We start from the raw sequence: 24,418 nt of genomic DNA, 5'->3' as shown, positions 1-24,418 counted from the left end.
AAAACAATACTCAATTATGCTTCTGGTTTTCCTATGCGCTATGTTAAAATGTTTAAGTGCGCCGTCTGGATTACCAGGAAAAGGTGGAATTAACCATTCTTGACATGGGTAAGCAGAGTCTGCTAAAATTACAGCACCATTAAAAGGAAGCTCTCCATTTTCAAATTTGCTCCAAAGATTAGAACTTTTTATAACCTAAACTTTTCAACAATTCAACAAACCTAAACAATATCGTTTGAAATTACATTATGATAAGCCTTATTAGTTGCAAAAATAATTTTTAAGCAGACATGTGCATCATGCCATCTTCCTGGACCATTTATTGAAGCATAATATATGTATGTGTCGGGTCCACATACTTCCATTGCATTTATGCTAACGGGTAATGCGGAAGTTATCGGACAAAATAAAAACGTCAATAACTTATTTATAAATAAAAAAACAAACTACTATTATATTTTTTTTAAATAAAGCATTTATCTTTTAATAAAAATATATTATTTTTTATATGAAAAAACACCACCATCTGCAATTGATCTCAATTTTGCTCTGACGCCTTTCATATGCCACTATAAAAAGTTTAAATCAATTTCTTGTAGTTTTAGTTTAATGCCATCAATCAAAACTTGCTCTGTTGAAGTTTGCCAATCTTCCTCGTAAACCTTCTGTGCCAAATGTCCCCATCAATTGGTCGTGCTTGAGGCACATTTTGGGGATTGGATTCTTTATCAACGTAATAGACATATTGGTCCATCCAATTTAGAGAATCTTTAGAATAATGAGAACTTGCTAAATCTGGCCAAAATAAATAGTTAAAGTCTCTATGATACTTGAGAATAAATGGAAGAAGTCGTTTTTCTAAACATTCATTAATATAGATTGATGAATTGATCGCTACAGCCTTGGAAGTGCGAAACAATGGACATACCACGGTCAGATATGGCTATCCACATTAATAATTTTTTTGGAAATTTCTCTTTTCCTATAAAACGAACACTTTCTGGGCATGTCTTTTTGTTGTTTGTGTAGTATCCAGAATTTCCAGGCATGTTGTCCCCCGCAAAACAAAGTATTTTTCGTCATCGATGACTAGAAGCGATTTTGTGTTATAGAGTTGGTTAACTAGTTTCCTGCTTCTTTTCTTTGCCTTTATTTGTTGTTCTATAGTGTATTTTGGAGTCTTTTCACGTTTTCTATATTTAATATTCATTTTTTTTAACTGACGACCAATTGTCGATTGATTTACACCGAATTTAATACCTATTTTTCTCTGACTGACCCCTTTTCAATTGTTTTCTCTAGTCCAGGATGTCGGACGACCAGGGTGCTTTCTATCAGAAAACGATTGAACAGTTTCAAGTTTTTTTAGGTTATCATATTTTGTACTTCGAGCAAATCTTTCCTTTTCAAAATGATTTAAGATTTTTTTTTTTATATTAGGTTTATTTACAAAAAACATTTTTAGTCGCTTTTGAAAAGATTCTCGTTCATCTGCATTTAACCTCATTTTAAATAATTGTGTTTCAAATAATAAAGTTTATATTTTATAGAACGTTTATGCCTAAGCATAAAACCACTCATTGGGCCATTTTATTATCTCTTGTTGACTCTAATTTTATAAGATAACAGCTGTTATAATTCCTCATTTACTTACAAATTTAATGAACCAGAAATTTTGTATTATAACGTTAAACTGTAAAGAGTTTAATTAATATTATATGCTAACAATAAAAATGGCTTCTTTGACACTGTGAATAATATGATAAATTGTGTTGGTAGAAATTCCATGGCAGTCCCTGAGAACATGAAAAAAAAAGCATTTGTGCCAAGAAAATGAAGAAATATCATTATTTGTTGACATACTGAAATGCTTTGATTCGGCCTCGTATAATGCTGCAAATCATTTTCGAGTTTTTATTTCTAAAAAATCTAACACAGGTCTTGGGACTCGATACTGCTCTCGAAAAAGGTTGTTAGAAATATCTTTGTTAAAAAAGCAACTATTAAACTAAAATATTATATAAAAATTATAAATAAACAAAACAATTTTTTAAAGAAAAGTTCATGTATTTTAAGCTTTCTACATGTGCTTAGTTGTTCAATCAAAAAACTTATAACTCTCTTCCAATTAACTAGACATGAAAGTTATTAACTTTTAGGTGTTTTAAACGCAAACCTCTTGAGGCAATCGGCGGTGAAGCGTTTTGTACAACTTCTAAACCTATGTGTTCATCAGAAAAAATTAAATCCATTTAAAATTGTAATTTTAGATATAGTTTTTTTAAAAACCGAATACTAAAATGTAAAAAAATGTCTTGGCATAGAATTGATAGAATTCACATAACAGTTATTAAAAAAATCGTAGTTGTGACTGGCATATTATTTCCTTAAGTTTTATAGCAATGATAAAAAAAATCAAACAGCGAGAAAAATTTTGGGTTTAAGCAATTTTTTATGTGAAATAATTTACTTAAAAAAATACATTTTTACTAAAGATTTTTTTTCCCAATAAAATATTTGATTTGTTTATAGCATTGGCCCCAGGCCTTGTTATGAGATTTTGTTGCATAACAGAAAAGTGTAACCTTAGTAAATGTAAGTTTATTCAATATGCATATTTATATTGTTAAAAGTACATCAGTTGCATGTTTTAAAGTACCACATTATAATTAAATTTAATTTGAAACCATGTCATATATCATATAAAGTGTATGTAAAATTTGCTACATAAAATACAAACAGCGAAACGCTTCTTAAGAAGGCCTGAGATATATTAGGATGTTCTGGCCTGAAATATAATAAGATGTTCTGGCCTGAGATATATTATAGATGTTAAGATGTTCTCAAACTTTTATTAAGTTTTATTTTAATTTAATATTAAGATATTCATTTTAATTAAATATTAAGATATTAAATATAAGGATATATATTAATTAAATATTAAGATATATTTTATTTTAATTAAATATTAAGATATTCTGGCCTGAGATATATTAAGATGTTCTCAAACTTTTTAATTGGTCTAATATAATAATAAGTTCTTACTTTTTATAGTTTTAATATAGTTAATTGGTGCATATAAATTTAATATAGTTTAGGACTTTAGTTGGTGCATATAAATTTAATATAGTTTAGGACTTTAATTGGTGCATATAAATTTAATATAGTTTAGGACTTTAATTGGTGCATATAAATTTAATATAGTTTAGGACTTTAATTGATGCAAATTTAATATTGCAAATAAAACGAATACATATATGTACAATAGAAATACATTTTACACAAATATCTTGAAGCTTAACTTTTATAATATATAATCATATAATAAAAAATAATGAAAATATAATATAATAAAAAATAAAAAATAATAAAAAATAATGAAATATAAAATATACTTTACTTATTCATATTTTCTTAAATTTTACTCTCGAGTCCTTAATAAAAGGGGTGGGGGACGTTTTTAAATTTTAAGAAAATTTTCTTACACTACCCTAAGCTTATTAAGACTCCACCTCCTTTCCCCCACCATTTATTAATTTTTACTTGTTATCAACTAAAAAAACTAGAAAAAAAAATTCAGTGAAAATTAGAAGATAGTTATTTTAGTCACAGATAAAAACAGAAACATATTAAACCCTATTGAAATTATGGTAAAATGGCTGTTAGAAAATGCGTATTTGACTACGCTTGAATTTTAAAGTTTTATGCGTGTTTTGAAAACAATATTATTTTGGATTAATAAACTAAAAATTTTTATAAAAAATACTTATATTGTAAGATAAAAAATTTAATACCCTCCTTTGCTCCAATTCATCTACCTGATGCTTGTATTTAGCCTTGATTCATAGAAGCTTTTTAAAGAAATCCATACTAATGGGTGAAGAAAAGTACAACAACAGCAGAAAGAAAAACATATAACTGCTGTCTACATTATGTGTATTAAATAAAACAATTTTAGTCAGTTCAAAAGATCTTCTCTACAATAAACATTGAAATTTCAAATTTTTTATAATAAAATTGTTTTTTTTAGTTTAAATATATATTATTTTTAAACTAAAAAAAATTTACATTTATGCAAATATTTTTTACCTCTAACTGCAACTTTTCGAATTTAGTTAAAAAGAATTTAGTTTCATAACTATTATGTTTAACAGTAGAAATATGATATTTTGGATTAAGTCTGTTTTGTTAGACCAGTCATTAACTGTCAAACTAAGATGATTTTTTACAAATTTTGCTCTGACTTTTAAATTACTTGCAGATAAAAGTGGTTTCTAAACTGGACAGCAGATATACAGATTATTATTTTGTAATCAATGTTTAGTTGTATCGACACTACAGATTGTGCCATGAAACTTATATAAACAATTAAGTTTGATAGCAGACTTGCATAGATTATTCTTGGAATATAATACTAATAATCTGTCAGTCTTTCCAGTTAGAACTTTAGGTCTTTTAAAGCAAGGCTTCCTTTCAATAAATTTTGCACTAACAAATTTTTTTCATAATGTGACTTGGTCCATTATGAAAAAAATTTGTTTAGAAACATTTTAAAGTTAAAAGATCATCCTGTAAATCATTTTTTTCTCCACACCTTTTATAGCACGTTCTTTATTATATTTGAAACCTCCTTAGCCTTTTCAATGCTTTTAACGCATCACAAAGAAATTAAATTAAAAATTTTTACAAATATTTTGGCAACTTATAATACTTCACTGCTTTTAAAATATCTCGAAGTAACTTAAAACAATTGGTCGAAGTAACTATTAAATTTCACAAGTATATTGGTCGAAGTAACTATCAAATTTCACAAGTATATTGGTCGAAGTAACTATTAAATTTCACAAGTATATTGGTAAAAGTAACTATTAAATTTCACAAGTGTATTGGTCGAAGTAACTATTAAATTTCACAAGTATATTGGTCAAAGTAACTTTTAAATTTTGCAAGTATATTGGTCGAAGTAACTATTAAATTTCCCAAGTATATTGGTCGAAGTAACTATTAAATTTCACAAGTATATTGGTTCGAAGTAAGTATTGAATTTCACAAGTATGTTGGCCTTTAATTTAGCTTTTGTGTACAAAAACTTGATTTCTTCAACTTTTGCAATAAAGCCTTTTCAAAAAACAATAAAATTTTAATTAACCGTTAAATCTTACAATTTATATGATTTGTATTTTGAAATGAAATAATATATAGGACGTTTTCTAAAAAAATGTTAAGCTATGCGTTAAAAACTGAAAAATCGTTAGTGTTACTAAACTTTTGCAACTACTTCATCATTTACTTTGCGCATATTTTTCACATATTTTGCTTCATCCTAGCAAGCTCCTAGATCAGCACTCTTTTCTTTTTTTTTTCTTAGTTTAAGTCTTTTTGGGACTCTGCATCCCTGGCTTATTGTTAAGGCTTGTTACAAAATACTAATAATTGCTAACAACTTTTAAATCTGCATTATGTTCTAAGTTTTTATGATGTTTTTATCTAAGTTTTTTTTATGTTTTTCAACTTTATCAAGCATCTTTAAGCTGTTTTTTTGTCATTAATATGTTTTTGGTTATGAATATCATTCATTCCTTTTATATATATATTCAATGAACATTCTGAACTGCATCTTTAGAGAAGGCAGCATTATATATTCTTTAGCAACTTCTTACATATTTTTTGATATTCTTAAAGCCATTAATGTACATGTAATGGACTATATATATATATTTTTTTTCTATACTATTTTTATCATAAATATAAATATTTTTTAATTTTTATAGTATTTTTATTTTTATTTATACATATTTAAATTTATTTTTTTATTATAAAAATATGTTTTTTATATTTATGTTTTTTATATTTATTTTTGTTATTTTTATTTATTTATTATATATTATATTTCATTTCTATTTTGATCTATATACAGAGGGACAAAAAAATTAAAGGGTACACTAAAATGTCCCCAATAATGCTAATTATCTTCATAAGTGTTTGTTTTTTTGAAAAATCTGCCCCCGTAAGTCATACTATAGGTGTGTGTGTGTATATATATATATATATATATATATATATATATATATATAATGATTGCTTAATCCGCAAACAAAATAACTTTACTTTTTTGTAAAACAGTAACAGTTTTGCTTACTTTTAAGACATGTACAAATAACATAATACACATAAACACATAAAAATAAAAAACTATCAGTAAAAACTCATGTAAGTGTATAAATGATTGTATGAAATTCTTTTTTGTTGCTCTGGCAGTTTGGTTTACTGGATATATATATATATATATATATATATATATATATATATATATATATATATATATATATATATATATATATATATATATATATATATATATATATATATATTGATAATAAAAACAAAAATAAAAAAACAAAAGTGAGAAAAGCTTCTATAGAATAACATAATACAGGCATTCCACAAACCTCAACAAACTGTAAAATAAAAGATTTTCAATTACTAATTTACATAACTTACAATTATTTGAATCAAATACAAATAACTAAATCAATTACTTTATATTTATATATATATATATATATATATATATATATATATATATATATATATATATATATATATAATAATATATATATATATATATATATATATATATATATATATATATATATATATATATATATATATATATATATATATATATGTATATACATATATATATATATACATATATATATATAACACCGATTGGCAGAAATGATAAAAATTGAAAAGAAGACGAGCAAATAATTTTCAGGATGATCATATTTTCCCTAAATTTTTACTTTAACCGAAAAGCTTACAGTTTAGATGACATCAATTTGTTTGTTTGACCGAATATCAATCCAACTATTAACTTGCATTACTTGCTTTATTTATTATCTTTCAGACATTTAAAGAACATTTCTAAGTATTAACTAATTCAAAAGAATTTGCTTCATTCAAAAAAAAGTTCATTTACAGTTTATTACACTGATAAACAAATAAAATTTTATTGTACATATCTTGTTAACTAGGTGGTTTTTTAAAACCAATTAAATATGCTGATTTCAAGTATGCAAACCATTTTTCACCATCACGTCAAGTTATAAAGATATTTGGGTTCAAATCTTTAGTATTTAAGGTAAAGTCCCTAATATTGTCGAAAAAAAAGTTATTCAAAAGTATGTCAACCTGGGTCTCAAAAGAAGCGTATTTTCATAGAGATTTTAAAAACGTTATTTATTTGTAATAAAAATAAGTATTTTTTGTATTAATGCTGAATATCATTCTGTTGAAATTTTTTTAAGTCTATCATTTTGTCACATATTTTTTTTGTCAATAAATATCAATTTTTTTTTGTCAATAAGAAAATATATTTATGTTTTCTATATTCTCTATGAAAATACGCTTCTTTTGAGACCCAGGTTGACATACTTTTGAATAACTTTTTTTTCGACAATATTAGGGACTTTACCTAAAATACTAAAGATTTGAACCCAAATATCTTTACAACTTGACGTGATGATGAAAAATGGTTTGCGTATTTGAAATCAGCATATTTAATTTGTTTTAAAAAACCACCTAGTTAACAAGATATGCACAATAAAATTTTATTTGTTTATCAGTGTTATCTTTCGAACTGAAAACAGGAAACCAATGCTAGGTTTATTCCACCAATTAAAAACATTTAGTTTTTATTTATTATTAAGTTTTTTTGCTTGTTTAATATAAAATTTGCGCTTTTTTTTTTAATTTTCTTTTTATTGTGAACTAAAAATTGGTATGGTTACAAAATTCTGTTTAATTTAGAAAAAAAAAATGTTTTAAAATTTTAATGCTAATTTAATAATTTTAAAATTCTTTTTTAAATGTACAAATTTTTTTCATTTTAAAGTTTGACTTGCTAATGCTGATGATCGAATGTGTGTGTGTGTGTGTGTGTATATATATATATATATATATATATATATATATATATATATATATATATATATAATATATATATATATATATATATATATATATATATATATATATATATATACAGTATTGGAAAAAACTAAAGCAACTTTTTGTATAATATCCTTCTTTTCAAAATTTAAGTAATAATTGTTCAAAATATTTTAATAAAATATTTTTGTTTTGTTACCCCTACCTTATTTTATAAAGTTGTTTATAAAATAATTTTATTTTTTCAAAATTTACTAATTAAAAAAATAGTATGAAGAAAAAATGGTAATGTTTCCTGTGGAAAAAACTCAAGCAACAACAAAATGTTAATTGTTATGAGTTAAGATTTATTACCTAAAAATAAACATTACAATAACAAACAAGTTTAAACAAGTTTCTTATGATATGGTTAAAACAAAATATTAAAAAAAAAATAATTCACAGTCAATTTTGCAATCTGTGAAGATAGTTGTGTACTTTAGCCAATTGAAGTTATAAAAAAATTAATATGGCGAGAAGTAAATACAATATTTTTACAAGAAATTGCATAGTTACTGATTATAATAAAGGATTAACTCAAAAAGAATTAAGTGAAAGATATAATATTAATAAATCTATAATATCAAGATTAATAAAGAAATTTATTAAAACTGGTAATGTAGAAGTAAATCATAAGGGGGGATGTCCACGAAAAACAACAACCTGTGAAGATAAATTAATTATTAGACAAATAAAAAAATATCCTGCAATTTCATCCACTGAAGTTTTAAAGAACTTAGAGTTAAATATAACAGACAGAACCATCAGAAATAGAGCTCTAGAGGCTAAATTACCAAGTCGGCAGCCAGCTTGTAAGCCAGTCATCTAAAAAAAATCGACTAGCAAGGATAAATTTTGCCAAAACTTATGGGAAATGGAATCTGCAACAATGGAAAACTGTACTTTTTTCCGACGAATCCAAATTTAATTTAATTTAATCTGATGGTATGACACATGTTAGACAACCAAGTGAGACAAGATTATTGCCTAAATACTGCAATTTGACAGTAAAACACGGAGGCGGGTCTGTGATGGCTTGGGGATGTTTTTCATGTTGTGGAGCAGGACCTATTGCAAAAGTAAATAATAAAATGGATTGTTTCCAATATAAAGAAATTTTGGAAATAAAAATCTTACCATATGCTGAGGAGGAAATGCCCATTCGTTGGAAATTTCAACATGACCGGGATCCTAAGCATATATCAGCATTCGTGACAAAATGGATCGAAGATAATAAAATTGAATTAATAAAGCGGCCCGCTCAATCCCTAGATTTAAATCGGATAGAGAATTTATGGGAAATTGCATAAAAAAGATTAAGAGGGTGCAGATTTTCCAACCAAAATCAATTATTCGAGGCCATTGAAAGAGAGTGGATGCAGATTCCGAAAGAAACTATTGAGAACTTGATAAAATCAATGCCAAAATGTTGTGAAGATGTAATTAATAACAAGGATTACTCTACAAAATATTAATTTTATTTTTTATATATAATGATTTATTTAATTTTATCTATTATAAAAAGTTGCTTTAGTTTTTTCCAGTTAATAACTGCTATCATTTAGAAAAAAATGTTTTTGTTTTTTTTTTGTTTTTTTTTAATTTAATGCATAAAAATTTAATAATTTTCAGGTAACCTATGTTTTGTTATCATAAAAATTAAATTCATTTTTGATATTATAAAAAAATATTGAGTTTCTTAATAAAAGTATGATTATATAACCTGAGTTGCTTTAGTTTTTTCCAATCCTGTATATAGGGTATGTCACTTAAATAAGTAAAGAAACTTCTAGCATCATATTATAGTGCCAATATATATAATAAATAAAAATTTAAAAAAAAAAATTTGAAATTACCTACCGGGGAACTTGTTTATTTAGGAAAATGTCAGATCGAAAGAAATCACAAATTTAAAAAAGTCATATCTCAGTGAGTTTAATTCAAGTTTAATGTTCTTTGTGTCTAACAAATAATAAAAAAATGGTAACATGATTGGCATTGAAGAATTGAGATTATATCAGGGCTGATGATGCCAGAGGATCAGGGGGTCACGTGCCCTCCCCCCCCCTCATTTTCTATAAAAGATTTTTTTTTTTTTTTTTACCAAAGGTTTTGAAGTTTTTATATATAGAGGACCTTTTTTTAGTAGTTGATGATTGTGCTCCCCTCAACTCCCCCAACTTTGAAAACCGCGTCGTCATATTTAGAAATGTAAAGTTCTGAAAAGTTGTAGGTTATTTTTAAATAGTTATTTCTACGTTTATTGCATTGTACAGGAGTGTACATTATTGGCTATATTTAGTACATTAGTACAAAAGTGTACTTTGCATTCAATATGCTTAATGCACACTTCTGTACTAATATACTCTTCTGTATGTACTCTGGAAAGAATACAATATATCACATTCTGAAAATTTTTTGTATTTAAACATGTTTTCATTTATTCATACTAGCAATCATTAAAACTGGAAATAAATTACTTCCGTACGATGCATTTATGTACCTCATACATGAATACACAGTACAATAATACTTTACTTCCGGTTTGGTCGATTTCCAGTTTTGTTAATTGCTAGTATTTATTTATTTAATATTAACAGGAAGAATGAGTTTTCCTAAAATTACTAGATTCAATTTGGATAAAAAAGAATCAAAGCTTTCACTGTATTTGGGTGGAAGTAATGACTTTAATCCTTCAGAAGTGCTTACTATTAGAGATATCCTGAGGAAGAGTCTTTTAATACAAGAATGTTTGCTCATTGAAAAAAGATGTTGACAAGTATGTAATAAAAAGTCACATTTAAAGGTTGCAGAAATATTGTTTATAAACCTTTTATTATTTGTTTTTTTTTTAAGGAGGCTGATTTCTGTTAGAGAATTTAGTGTACAATTAGCAGACTTGGTTCTTCAAAAGTGAACAAGATTGAATGCTCTTTTCAAGTTTTCTGTGGTAATAAACAAGATAAAAAAAATTTCAACAGTGCCACTTATTTTTGTTTGATCTCTTTGCAACTTATCTAGAGCAACTTTAATTAGTTATAATATTTTTAACAAGTATTCAGTATTTCGCTTTATCTATATGTCACTTACTTTTCTATTGATCATGGAATTCAAGTCTCTATTTTTTTCAAACATTTTCAAAATAATGCTTCAGTTATTGACATATTTTTCAAGTGAATCACATACAGAATTCCAGTATGTTTCAGTATGAAGTAGTAATTTTGTTCCTCCGCCTTCTCTATAATTTGCTCCAGCTTGATAATTATTTCATATATATTTTATCATCTGAGTAATATGCTTGCTCACATTTACAATGTTAAGATCATTTGCTAAAAAATTAGGCATACGAGCAGCACACCCATAAGTTATTATTATATCTACTTCAGATGACAATACTTGCATTGATTTCATATTAGCTGCATTGCCTGTCACAAAGCATTTTACTGTGCATCCAAATTTATGTGTTACAGATTTGTTAAATGACAATAAAAATGTAACAACAAATTTCATTATTTAATATTAAAAAACAAAAAAATTGAATCAATTTAGACATTTCATAATATGTACAAATTAACACTTCCAGATTTGTTTTTATTAATTAGTAAATTAAACTTGTTTTGCAGTAATTTATTTTATTGTACAACCTCAAAATCATGATGAGCTACTGTGCTAAGCTGTTTTTATTTAAAACAAGGCATGGGATAGCTAATATTTAAATCAAAATGAAAACTAAATAGTAAATACGTATGCTTATATTTGATTCGAATAGTTATTGTTTAGATATATTATTATATATAGAAAATAACTATTTGAATATATACATAATATATTTTATTATATATATATACACATATATATCTATATATATACATATATATCTATATATATATATATATATATATATATATATATATATATATATATATATATATATATATATATATATATATATATATATATAATATTATTATATATATATATAATATTATTATATATAGACATTAACTATTCAAATAGAAGACTTAAGCATTTAATAGGTGTGAATATTATGATTTTAATTTAGCAAATACTACCCTATTTGTAAATATTGATCAAAAAATTGTTTCTATTATGAACATTTAATAACTACTAAAATTAAAATTACTTAAATATAATTACTAAATGTTTAAAATAGTTCAAATCATTTTCAATAAATATTTATAAATAAGAAAGTATTTGCAACTTGAACATTTAATAAAATCTTAAATAAAATAGTTTTTCTTTGCATAAATAAAAAAGCATTTGTTTATGTCTACCGCAAAATTCATGTATTCAAAGAACAAAGACACTATTTTAAAACAACTCATTATCTTCTGATAAAGCTAACTAAGTGATATTCAAAAATCATTGCAATCGCAATGATTAGAAACATCTTTATGATTTTAACATCTTTATTATTTAAATAAGTGCATTCACATTTACATGAAAGCATTTACATCAAAGATATAATTCTATTTGTTAATGCAACCCTGGTTTACTTTCCTTCTAAAAATTTAGTTGTTTAAAAAAAATTAGTTTGGTTTAAATTGATACTTTTTCGATTGGTTTAAACCATGGTTTAAACCATTGGTTAAAACCATTTGGTTTAAACCTATCAACCCTGTGTGAGAATGGGTTTGAGATCATTGGCCCCTGACCTGGTAACTCACCCAACCTCTTTGAAAACTGCTGGAATCATCTTGAAAATGATGTCCAAAAACAAAGACCTCTTTTTCTGATGATCTACAAGAAAAAATTAGTCAGATATGGACTCAATTTATGACTCCTAAATATTTGAGAAAGCTCATTCATTCTATGGCGTTTAGCTTATTGTTTGAATGCTAAAGGACATCCTACCAAGTATTAACTTTGAGTATTCAATTCATAAAACATTTACTGATGTTTCAAAGTTATTATTTTTGTCAATTGTAATGGTTACTAATATATTTTGATAAAATAAATGAATAATTTAATGAAAATGGTGTTTTTTTACGCAATGTTCCAAACTTTTGATCGTGACTGTATATATATATATATATATATATATATATATATATATATATATATATATATATATATATATATATATATATATATATATATATATATATATATATATATATATATATATATATATATATATATATATATATATATATATATATATTAGGGTAACTTAAAAATCCAAAGAAAAAAAATAGCTAAGGTGTCCTATGGATTTTGCTACCTAGAATGAGTTCACAGGCAAAATTTTAAGTGTGCAGGATGCTTGCAACAACTACAAGTAAAGATTTATTTTTTAAAAGGAATTAGCATTTTTATTTTATAAACAGGCACATTTTACATGTTTACACAATAAAATAATATCTTGTGCATTGTATAAGATATTTGATATGATTATTTTAGACATTATAAATAATACATTATAATGTTAAAATTATGTATTAAAATGTTAAAAATCAATTTATTTAATGAATTTCAGCAGTTAGCATTTTCCTGTTCATGCTTATGTAACAGAGGAAATAGTAGATTAATGTTGATGTACAATAATATACTTTTGCTTATTTTTATTCATATTATTTTGTTTATAATCATATTGACAATGCCCACCAACTTCTCTCCCCCCTTATCCTTACCCTAAACCCTAGGACTCCACCAGTACTACTGTCTACCATTAAGTTCTTATTATATTATTACTCAATACACTTAAAAGCACAGTTTATTAATTTTTATATTTAACTTAATAATTGTTTAAATCAATTATTTATTCAAACATTTGAATATTTCAGAAAAATGGGAAGAGCTAAAGCTAAAAAAGGAGCTGTAAAGCCAATCAATTACAACCCAAGAAGACCTGCGTATCTCCTTGTAACTACACTGAGCCTCTACATAGCAGGCAATTGCCTTCTATTGGTCATGTTATTAGATACTTTCTGTATGTTATTTCCCCTAGGGTTAAAAAATTCAGACCAATCAAAACTAAGTTTGCTTGTGCACAAAAGACATCTTCTGGAGATGAAGTACAAAGGAACTGATGAGCCTTGCAACGCTGTGACTGGAGAATTTTGTTTGCTCCGGAGTATTGTAAATACTTGGACCTCTTGTGGTTTTCAGAACTATGTTCTTTCAGAAATAAGCATACTAAACAAGTTTCTAGAAATTTACATGCAATATAGAGCTGTTTGTAATGAAAAAACACTTGAAATGAAACCAAATGCATCTCAAAAGCAGCAAAAAAAGTTCCTGATAATGACAGATAACCTGTTTGACATCAGTTCTCAACAATTTGAGTACACCATGCGTCAGAATACTTCTATGTCAAGAGACAGGGCTACAATAAAAGAAGACCTAGACTTTCTTCAAGATCAAAGACAAGACAGAAAAATGTTTATCAGTGCTTGCGTTAATGAAGAGTTGGAGGCTAGGGTAATAAACATTTAATGAAACTAAAACTGATTAAGATTTGTCATATATTTAAACATTTTTATATACTAAATTTCAAAACTTTTTATTTATTTAGTTCGAGAGAAGAATTGACAGAAATACTAAAGACAATAAAGATCAGGACTATATCAGTGAAGAAGACGAACTACCTTTTCAAAAATGTAAAAGAAAATTAGTATTAGGTATAATGTTTTTTAGTATCTTTTGATTATTTCCTAGTCATTTCTCTTTCTCCTCCCCATCCTTTTTAATATCATGTCATGCAAGAGATAAAAAATTTTAATTTCTTCATACTAATAAACTTCTTTGATAGGTTCGGCCTAGCTGTATCCTGATAGAGAAGATTATCACCCTGACTTTAGCACAGAACCAACTTTGGCTGATAAACCTGACGGACCTAAATCATGACATAGATCTGGTCCCTCAGCCTTAGCAGTAAACAAGGAGATCACTATGAAGGGTTTGATTGCAGCAACCACACCAATGTGTATGAGTGCTGGTATCTGTTTAGGTTGTAAAATCTGTAATGAGTATATGGAAGAATGAAGAACAAGTTATTGATGCTACACTTTAATGGAAAAATTGTAAAGCACATAGAAGAAGAATCAAGAAAGAGAGTTCTTATTGATAGACTAGCAGTATCAGTTACAAGTGAGTTGAGTTTCAGTCAAAAAAATGATTTACTTCTTGGAGTTGTTCCTGTGGACAATTGAAAAGCTAATGATATGGCTATTATACTCTAGAATCTGGTAGAAATATTCAAAATATCAACGAATATCATTGCTGTGTGTACTGACACAACAATTTTAAACACAGGAAAGAAATCAGGACCAAATGTAACTTTAGTCAGAGTTTTGGGACAATCAGTTCTCTGGCTCTTGTGTCGGCACCATATTGCAGAGATCCATATAAAATGGGGCATCAAAGCTATTTTTAAAGAGGAAACTCTGAGACCATCTAAACAGATGTATAAAGATTTAAAGCACACTTGGATGAATAGTTATTACCCTATTGTTAGTAAAGCAGGAGCTGAGAAAAAATTGAAGAAGTTTCCTGAAAGTGAGTTGGCTGTTGGATGTGATCTTCACGGTTTATCTCATGTCTAAGAAATTAATTGCTTATTCCCTTGAGCATAATGTTTTTCCAAGGAATGATTATTTTCACTTAGTAAAATACCTTGTATTCTATATGAATGTCGATTCATCCAAGCTTGAAAAGTTTAGTTTGTATCAACCAGGTGCTAACCATAATGCCTGATTCATGTGTGACAGCATCTACTTTGGGCTTTTGGATATTATATCTCCTATTATTAACTTCCTGAGTAATCATCAGAAGACTTTAGTCTCTAAGACTAACTTTGTTGTTCCCCTAAACCTTGCTCCTTCATTTCTCAAATCCAGCAAAGCTGAACATGCAGTAGTAAATGACCTTAAAAAATTATCCAAAAGGGTTGGAATTATGATGTTGGTAGTGCTTTATTAAAAAACCTTTAAATCCATACTTGGTATCTTTCCTCAAAGTGTGTTAATATGGAGTTGGCTGATCCTGATCTTGACAGGTCTACCAAAATGTCTGTCATTGGTAAGCTACTTACATTCCTTGTAACTAACAAGAAAGATTCAAGCTTTGAGGCTCCAGGGAGGGTATCCATCTCAGAGCCTACTAAACTAGAAGACTTAATTACGAAGGAAAGTTGGCTTCTGTTTATTATTAAGTGTTGTCACGGAGTGGTATCAGACTGAGGAAGACTTGGAGGAACTTGCATCTTATTAAGACTTTTGTAGCTTTGTATGTGTGGGTTAAGTGTCACTAACATAGATTATCCAGGTCATAATTTAAAAATCCGGAAAATTTTAAAAAATAGTTAAAATAATTAAAGTGATTTTTAAGTGCTGAGTGTTTACATATCTTAAATAATCCTTCAAAAATAAGTTTCATACTATTTAAACGTTCCAAAACAAAGTATTTTATCAAAACATAAGCAAAAAACTTTTTAATAAATAATTTTTAATCCCATTTTTTTTTCTTGAAGGTAAGTTTTGATTTTAAGACCATTCTTTTTTCTTAAAATTAAGTTGTTTTTTTTTTAATTTATTAAAAAAGAAATCTTGGATTTTTTTTTTTTTTACATAATAACTGCAGAAATATATGGCAAAACAATAAATGCTTTTTTATTAATATCAATAAATTGATTTGGTAATCTTAATTAACACAAAACTTATTTTATAATTTAAATACTTACATTTTTTAATAAGCTGGGTGAATAAAGAGCAATTGCTTATATTCAGCATTTTTCGAGTGATTACACAGCTTTTTTCAGCTGATTTCGAGTGATAACACAGAATTTTTTCAGCTCCAAATAATATTCTGCAGGCATGTTTTTGTTTACTGTACAATTTTTTTAACTTTGTATGATTTGTACTTGCCCATGCAATATTACAATAAATCAAATAACAATGAATGACAGAAAAATATAAACTTTTTAAAGATTTATTATTTAGAAATGGTTTAGCCCTATATATCATAGCAATATTTTTTGACATTTTTTCCTTAATGCTTTTTATATGATCACTCCAACGTCAATGTTCATCTAACATTACGCCCAAAAAGTTTACTGAAGTTTCTTTTTTAATTGTAGTGGTATTGATTATTAGATTTGGCAGTTTAATGGGAATATTTTCTAGTTTATTTACTTTATGGAATAAAATAAATTTGGTTTTATCCACATTTAGAGACAGTTTATTATTTATAAACCATTCATTAACATTACCCAATTCTTCAATAGCTGTTTTAAAAAGTGTTTTAATATCTCTGTGGGAATAAAAAAGATTGAAATCATCTGCAAAAAGAATACAATTTAAGAAGTCTGTTGCTAAATTTAAATCATTTATACATACTAGGGATAATAAGGTTCCTAAAATAGAGCCCTGGGAGACAACACAAGTTACAGCATATGGAATTGTTTGTTTTTACTCATATTGGATAAATTGTTTTTTATTGATCAAACAACTTTTGAACCAAAGTAAGTTATTATTTTTTACTCCATAATATTCAGGGTTTTTTTTATTAGTATGTTATGGCTTACAGTATCAAAAGCCTTTGACAGAAAAAACAGAAAAAAATGAAAACTCCTAATGTAAAGTAGTTAGTACATAATGCAATTGTTATTTGATTGACTATTTCAACCACTGCATGTTCAGTGAAACTTTTTTTTTGAAACCAAACTGTTTTGAATACAACATATCGCTTTCTGATAAATAATTAAATAACCTGTTGTACATTATTCTTTCAAGATATTGAGAAACACAGTAATATAGATATAGGTCTATAATTAGAAATAATAGAGTCATCGTCAGTCTTAAAAACCGGTGTGATTTGTTCAATTTTTAATTTTTCCGGGACAATACCTGTTTTAAAAGAAAGATTGAAGATGTGAAACAAAAGAGGTTCAATTATATCATAAACAGGTTTTACAACATTAACGCTAATTTATCAAATCCAGCACTTTTATTTGTTTTAAGATTATAAAAATTGGATCGCAATTCAATTAATTTAAGATTAGGTTAATCCATAACTTTATCATAATTTTTAAAATAAGGCTCAAATGAAGTTGCATTTAGAGGAATTTTTGATGCCAAATTAATAAAATAAAAATAATAAAAATACCAGCATCAATAAAAAAAAACTGTTTATTTTTTCAGCAATAATGATTTATCATAAATTTTTTTTCATCAATTGTTATTTTGACATTAGTGTTTCTCGCATAACTATTTTTACTAATTACTTCTTTAATTACATTCGAAGTTTTTTGGTGTTTTCGCTTGCTTTGTCTAAATTTAATTTTCTTTATAATCAAGATAAAAATGTTTCATTTTCACCAAAATTCATATTTGATATAAAAAAAATCAATTTTTACTTGTAGCTGTTTCCAACATTATTAAAGAGAAATATTTTTGGGACTCTTTATATGGTGTATAATGGATAGGAAACCTTAGGATGTTCAAAATCTGAAAAAAAAATTTTTTTTGCATTTTTGGGTCACCCTAATATATATATTGAGTATATATTGTATATATATAGTATGTATAATATATACAATATATATGTATAAATATATATAAATATATACTTATATATATATATATATATATATAAATATATATATATATATATATATATATATATATATATATATATATATATATATATATATATATATATATATATATATATATATATATATATATATATATACTATATATACACACATATACAAATATCAATTCACAGAGTATTATAAAATGTTCCCAAGGAATTGTTTCCTTATTATTTGTATTTTTTATTTTGGATGACTATTTATACTTGCGCCATTCTTTTAATGTTTAACTTTTTCACATTTTTTGAGTTTTTAAGGGCATTTTCAAACAATCTGCGGGAATAGAAATTTACAAATCATTAGCTAATTACCTCATTGCAAAAAAAATGGAAGTTTTTTTATCTATATCAATTGTGCATATTTTTATTATTATTATATTTGGTAACTGGTGGTATTCTTTAAAATGCACAAATTCGTTATAAAATTAAAAAAGCGTGAACTTTAAAAACACAATAGCATTGAGGCTCTATACACAACAATTACAAAATTTGTTAGATTCTTTTGATCTCAGATAGTTCAATCACTTTAAGCACTGGCTATTTAAAAGGGGTTTGTGCAAGGTTAGCTAAGTTTCATGGCAAAAAATTTTTTTTTCAACCTCATTCCACCATGTCGGAGAGCTTCATATAGCAGTAGCCATAAAATAAAACTGTTAAGACGGAGAATAAACTATAAATCTCTGAATTAGAGCTGTGATGGTGTTGATGCAAACAATGAGGTGTTGCTGTTGCAATTTAATCACCAGAATGTTAAGGGCATCTGCTTGGAAAATCAGGCTCTATTGTCGCTCTAAATTTGCAGAAACCTGACAGATCATACAAGGTTAAGAAAAAGTAAGCAAAAATAAAACTAAATCACTTTAAAATACTTTTTAATCATTAATAAAATATATAGGTTTCTAATTAAACTTTAAAATTATAGACATTAGATTATAGACATTAGATTCTCAAGCAATTTTTTCTGGCAAAGACATTTTGCTTCATAAAATTCCAGTTGCAATTCCCCAAAATATGGCAGATTCTTATTTTAGGTGATAAAATACTCAAGGAGATCAATAGAATGGCTGACTACATTTCTCTTACTTAGGTATAGTGGTTTTTGACTTGCAACTTTTCTGATTCTGCATATTTTAAAGTAAAACTTTAAATTCATATTTTTTAAATATGAATTTAAAGTTTTCTAAGTTTTGATAATTTAATCTTATTATTTAAGAATATTATATGTCATAAAAATAACAAATTGTTTAAAAGCAAATTAAGCAGCTTATACAAACGGTTTACAAAAAGGTTTAAAGACAGATGTAAAAGACAAAGAATATAATTCGCAAGCAACTTTTTTCCACTGACAGGATTTTCCTAAAATCAGTAAAAATATAATAGAAAGAAAATTGATAGAAATTGAACTTTGATTTTATTTTGTCAAAATTAGATGTTATAAGTTTAAAGCAGTGTCATTTTAAACCTTATTTTATATACAGTGCTTTATTTTTAATTTAAATTTTTGAAATCAACAAGACTATTCATAGATGTGCCATTATATTGAACATGAGCCTGTTGCAGAGGTGAAATTTAAATCATGGTAAAATCACACAAAGTGTTTGTATCTGTTAATATCTGGTGCTGGCATTAGCATCTCCTGACAGAGATCACTATATAGAAATGGTAAAAGTTCTTTATTCAATCTAAAGGGAGTTCCAAAATGATGTAAAAACGGATAGAACCTAAGCTGAAATCCTTCTGAAAGCGGTTTTTGTTGATAAAGACCAGCCACTAGGTCTTAAGTTGAATATTAAACCAGACTACAGGTAAATTTTTGATATTCTAGGTCATTGTTTGAAAAAAGACTACAGATGAGACTCCATCAGAATTTTTTCTTTTAAAATTGCTAACAACTTATTAAAATTGCTAACAACTTATAACTCACAGCAAAATCGTAAATCAATTGACCATAGTTTAAGAAACTTATTTCTCAAAACAAGAAATAAATTTCTTGTTTTAAAAAATAAATCGCTAGGTAGGAAACATACTCTTTAAAACCAAAAATAAATTTCTTGTTTTTAGAAATAAATTGAAGGGTAGAATATTTATTTCTTAAAACAAGAAAGGTATATCCTATTTTAAGAAAAATATTTCATAAAAAAAAGTTCAATTTGCTGTGCTTACAGTACAATTTATTAATGATAAAGTAGAGTGTGTGGTGAGCTTAGAGAAGCTTCAGAAGCTACTTCAAATAAAGAATTTTTGTAAAAAACATTCAAAACAGAAGAGTGGAAACAAGAAGCTAGCTACAGCGACTGCTCCTTCACTGTTGGATATGAGTCAATAACTCAAAACAATTTGAATGGTTCTAATAGTTTGAATTTTGTTCCGATACCTAACTGCAAACTCTGAACCTTAAAAATACATTAAAAAAATTATTTCTTTTACATATTTTCTTAAGCTGAAAATTTATGTCTATGTATAAATATGTGTATATATATATATATATATACATTTATATATATATATATATATATATATATATATATATATATATATATATATATATATACATATATATATACATATATATTAATATATATATATAAATATATATATATATACATATATATATATATACATATATATATATATATATATATATATATATATATATATATATATATATATATATATATATATATATATATATATATATATATATATATATATATATATATTACAATGTAACCACAACTCATTGTCAGGTTTGCAACAGAATTAAAAGATAGTTCGATGCCTACTCTAGCCTTTTTTTTGACAAGCAAGCATAAACTTCCTAGTCTAATTCTCTTTTGCTGTGCTCTGTGATGCAACTATTAGGTCATTTTGGAGCATCTACAATAATACCACAAAAAGTGTATATATTTATATATATAAACTTTTTTTTTTTTTTAAATCTTCGCTTCCAACAAGGCTGCAAGCAGCTACTAATTAAAGTTGGAAGTTACTGAAAGAGAAAAGATGAAGATTGTAGAGCAAGATAACGATTGACGGATGACTTAAAAGATTGCAAATTATATGAATCAGGAAAGCAAGATGAAGGAAGCAAATTCCAAAGAGCTGATGTTAGAGGAAAAAAACTAGACGAATAAGAGTTTTTGGAGCACTTAGGAACAGTCACAGAAAAAGGATGACACTTAATTGAATGACGAGTAACACGAGAATGAATTATAGTAGATGGCACAAGAGACGTTAGCTCTTTAGAGCAGTGCCCAATATAGTATTTGTAGAAAAGAGAAAAAGAAGCAACATTACGACGATGTGATAATGGTTGGGGGTTGGCTGCAAGAGCAGGTCCAACTATGTTTACAATACGTTTTTGCACCTTGTCTAAAAGAGAAAGGGCATCATTAGAAGATTCGCCCCAGATATGGCAACAATATTCCATACAAGGCCGGATTTGAGATTTATAGAGATAGAGAATAGAATCCGAAGTAAGAAAGTGGCGAGCTCGATAAAGAGATGCAACCTTAGCAGATGCTAATTTTGCAACTGATTTGATATATGGTTTCCAAGAAAGATTGGAAGTAAGAGTTAGTCCTAGAAGATGAAGATTAGGTGACTCATCGAGTACATCACCGTTCATAAATATAGGAAGATCTAAATTATTGCGATAACGATTGGCTGAAAAAAATTGAGTTTTATCTGAATTAAAGTTCACCAGCCACTGTGAGCCCCATGTTGTAGCAGAAGTGAGATCCTTTTCAAGCTCAAATGCCCCCTCCAAGCAATCAGAGAGAGTTGGTTTCTTATCACGACAAGAATAAATGGTAGTATCATCAGCAAACAATGCCACCTTAGATGTGAGAATATCTGGAAGATCGTTAATGTAAATTAAAAAGAGTATAGGGCCAAGGATAGAATCTTGAGGAACCCCTGAAGTTACAGAATAAGAAGAGTGTTGTCCATTGAGGACAACTTTTATGCTACGATTGGAAAGGAAGGATTCAATGATCTTAAAGATGTTGCCGGATACACCATAAGAAGAAAGCTTATGGAGAAGACCAGCATGCCAAACTTTATCAAAAGCTTTTGAAATATATATATATATATATATATATATATATATATATATATATATATATATATATATATATATATATATATATATATATATATATATATATATATACATTGATACATTTTGGTCTAGTTTAGTTTACAACAAAAGATCAAAGTCCTTTACCCAAACTTTTAAGGTAACCATTAGGAATTTGTTTGATCTAGGGCTCAAATAACAGTGTTTTTTAAAAAATAATACTAGATAATAATAATAAAGTTATAAATATATATATATAATATTTATAAATATATATATATATATATATATATATATATATATATATATATATATATATATATATATATAGATATAGATATAGATATAGATATATATATATATATATATATAGATATATATATATATATATATATATATATATATATATATATATATATATATATATATATATATATATATATATATATATATATATATATATATATATGAGAACCCCATCTGCAAAACGTGCTAAGTCACAAAAAAAAAAATTTGAGTTAATTCTATTTCCACGTTCTATATACTTAAATCTATCATCTATATAAATAAATGACCAATTAAAAAAATTTTGGTCCTAAAAATAGATAAAGAAAATTTCAATTTTTGTAGATGCACAACTGAAAGTAGTTTCGTTTTTTGCTGTTTTCTCAAAATCAGTTCACTTGAACTTTGCAAATGGCCTCCTCATATATGTGTGTATATATATATAATATATATATATATATATATATATATATATATATATATATATATAGAGAGAGAGAGAGAGAGAGAGAGAGAGAGAGAGAGAGAGCGAGAGAGAGCGAGAGAGAGAAAGAAAGAAAGTAATTGACCAGGAATGAAATTAGAAATAGCCACGACCAGGTGTGTAACTGGATCTGTATAAACATTGATACATCTTCAAGTTTTTTTTTTAAATTTGATATTCATGTTATTTTATTTATATATTTATATGTAAAAATCATCATGATCTAAATGATAATCATCATAATTATTATCATCATCATCAAGCATTAGCCTTCCTCTAATATAAAAAATCTTGAGCACTTTTTTCTTTAACTAAAGCACCTTTATACCATATGTAAGGCACTCTCTCATAGTTCTCTACCTTTACCATTTTTTACTGCTATCTCTCTACATGATGATACCCAAACCACTTTATTCTTCTCTGGAAAACATTTTATGATAAGTTTTACTAATCACTAAGATTATGGCTTTTTTTCTTGTCTTGTTGGAGTCATACAACACATCCATCTGATTGTTATCTTCTCTTTCGTCAAATACTACATCATGTAAATACTAAAGTTTCAACTATAGTTCATTTTCATTAAAAAGATTTTATTTGCAATTATTGAAGCTTTCATAATCAAATATTGACAATTAAAAAATGCAGTTTAATTGGTTTTGCAATGGCTATATAAATACTTTTAAAATACCTGTTTTGGTATATCAGAACCAAATCTCTGACCACATCCTCCAGCCGGTAACACAACTACAACATCACTTTTTAGAGACATCAAAGTACAATTATAAAATAGAAACTTTAGTAAAGATATTGATGAACCATTATTGAAAATTTACTTGTATGTATTACTTTGTACAGCTATAAAATAAACCTACAAAAAACAGACGCTACAAAAAAGATTAAAGAGACAGGGAAGAACATAAAACATTAAGCAAATAATACAAACACTGTTCAACTGC

At 26.2% G+C, this 24,418-nt stretch overlaps 1 protein-coding gene across 3 annotated transcripts in view; it reads right to left on the bottom strand.

Annotated features, from left to right (window-relative positions):
- Positions 1-24,366, bottom strand: part of LOC100197392 (D-ribitol-5-phosphate cytidylyltransferase) — a 71,546-nt gene extending 47,180 nt beyond the window's left edge. The window contains exons 1-2 of one of the 3 annotated variants that reach the window (XM_065810639.1): positions 24,151-24,366; positions 6,408-6,458 (exon numbers count right to left, since the gene is read on the bottom strand). In XM_065810639.1, coding sequence (XP_065666711.1) covers positions 6,408-6,458; positions 24,151-24,231 — 132 coding nt within the window. In that variant the 5' untranslated portion in view covers positions 24,232-24,366. The remainder of the gene's footprint in view (positions 1-6,407; positions 6,459-24,150) is intronic. The other 2 variants (XM_065810638.1, XM_065810637.1) reach the window with 2 other exon arrangements.
- Between the last annotated feature and the right edge of the window lie 52 nt (positions 24,367-24,418).

Source organism: Hydra vulgaris, chromosome 11 (assembly GCF_038396675.1).
Source record: "Hydra vulgaris chromosome 11, alternate assembly HydraT2T_AEP".
Classification (NCBI taxonomy): Eukaryota; Metazoa; Cnidaria; class Hydrozoa; order Anthoathecata; family Hydridae; genus Hydra; species Hydra vulgaris.
Note: the sequence above shows the minus strand (reverse complement) of the source record. Positions and strands in the feature narration are given on the sequence as shown.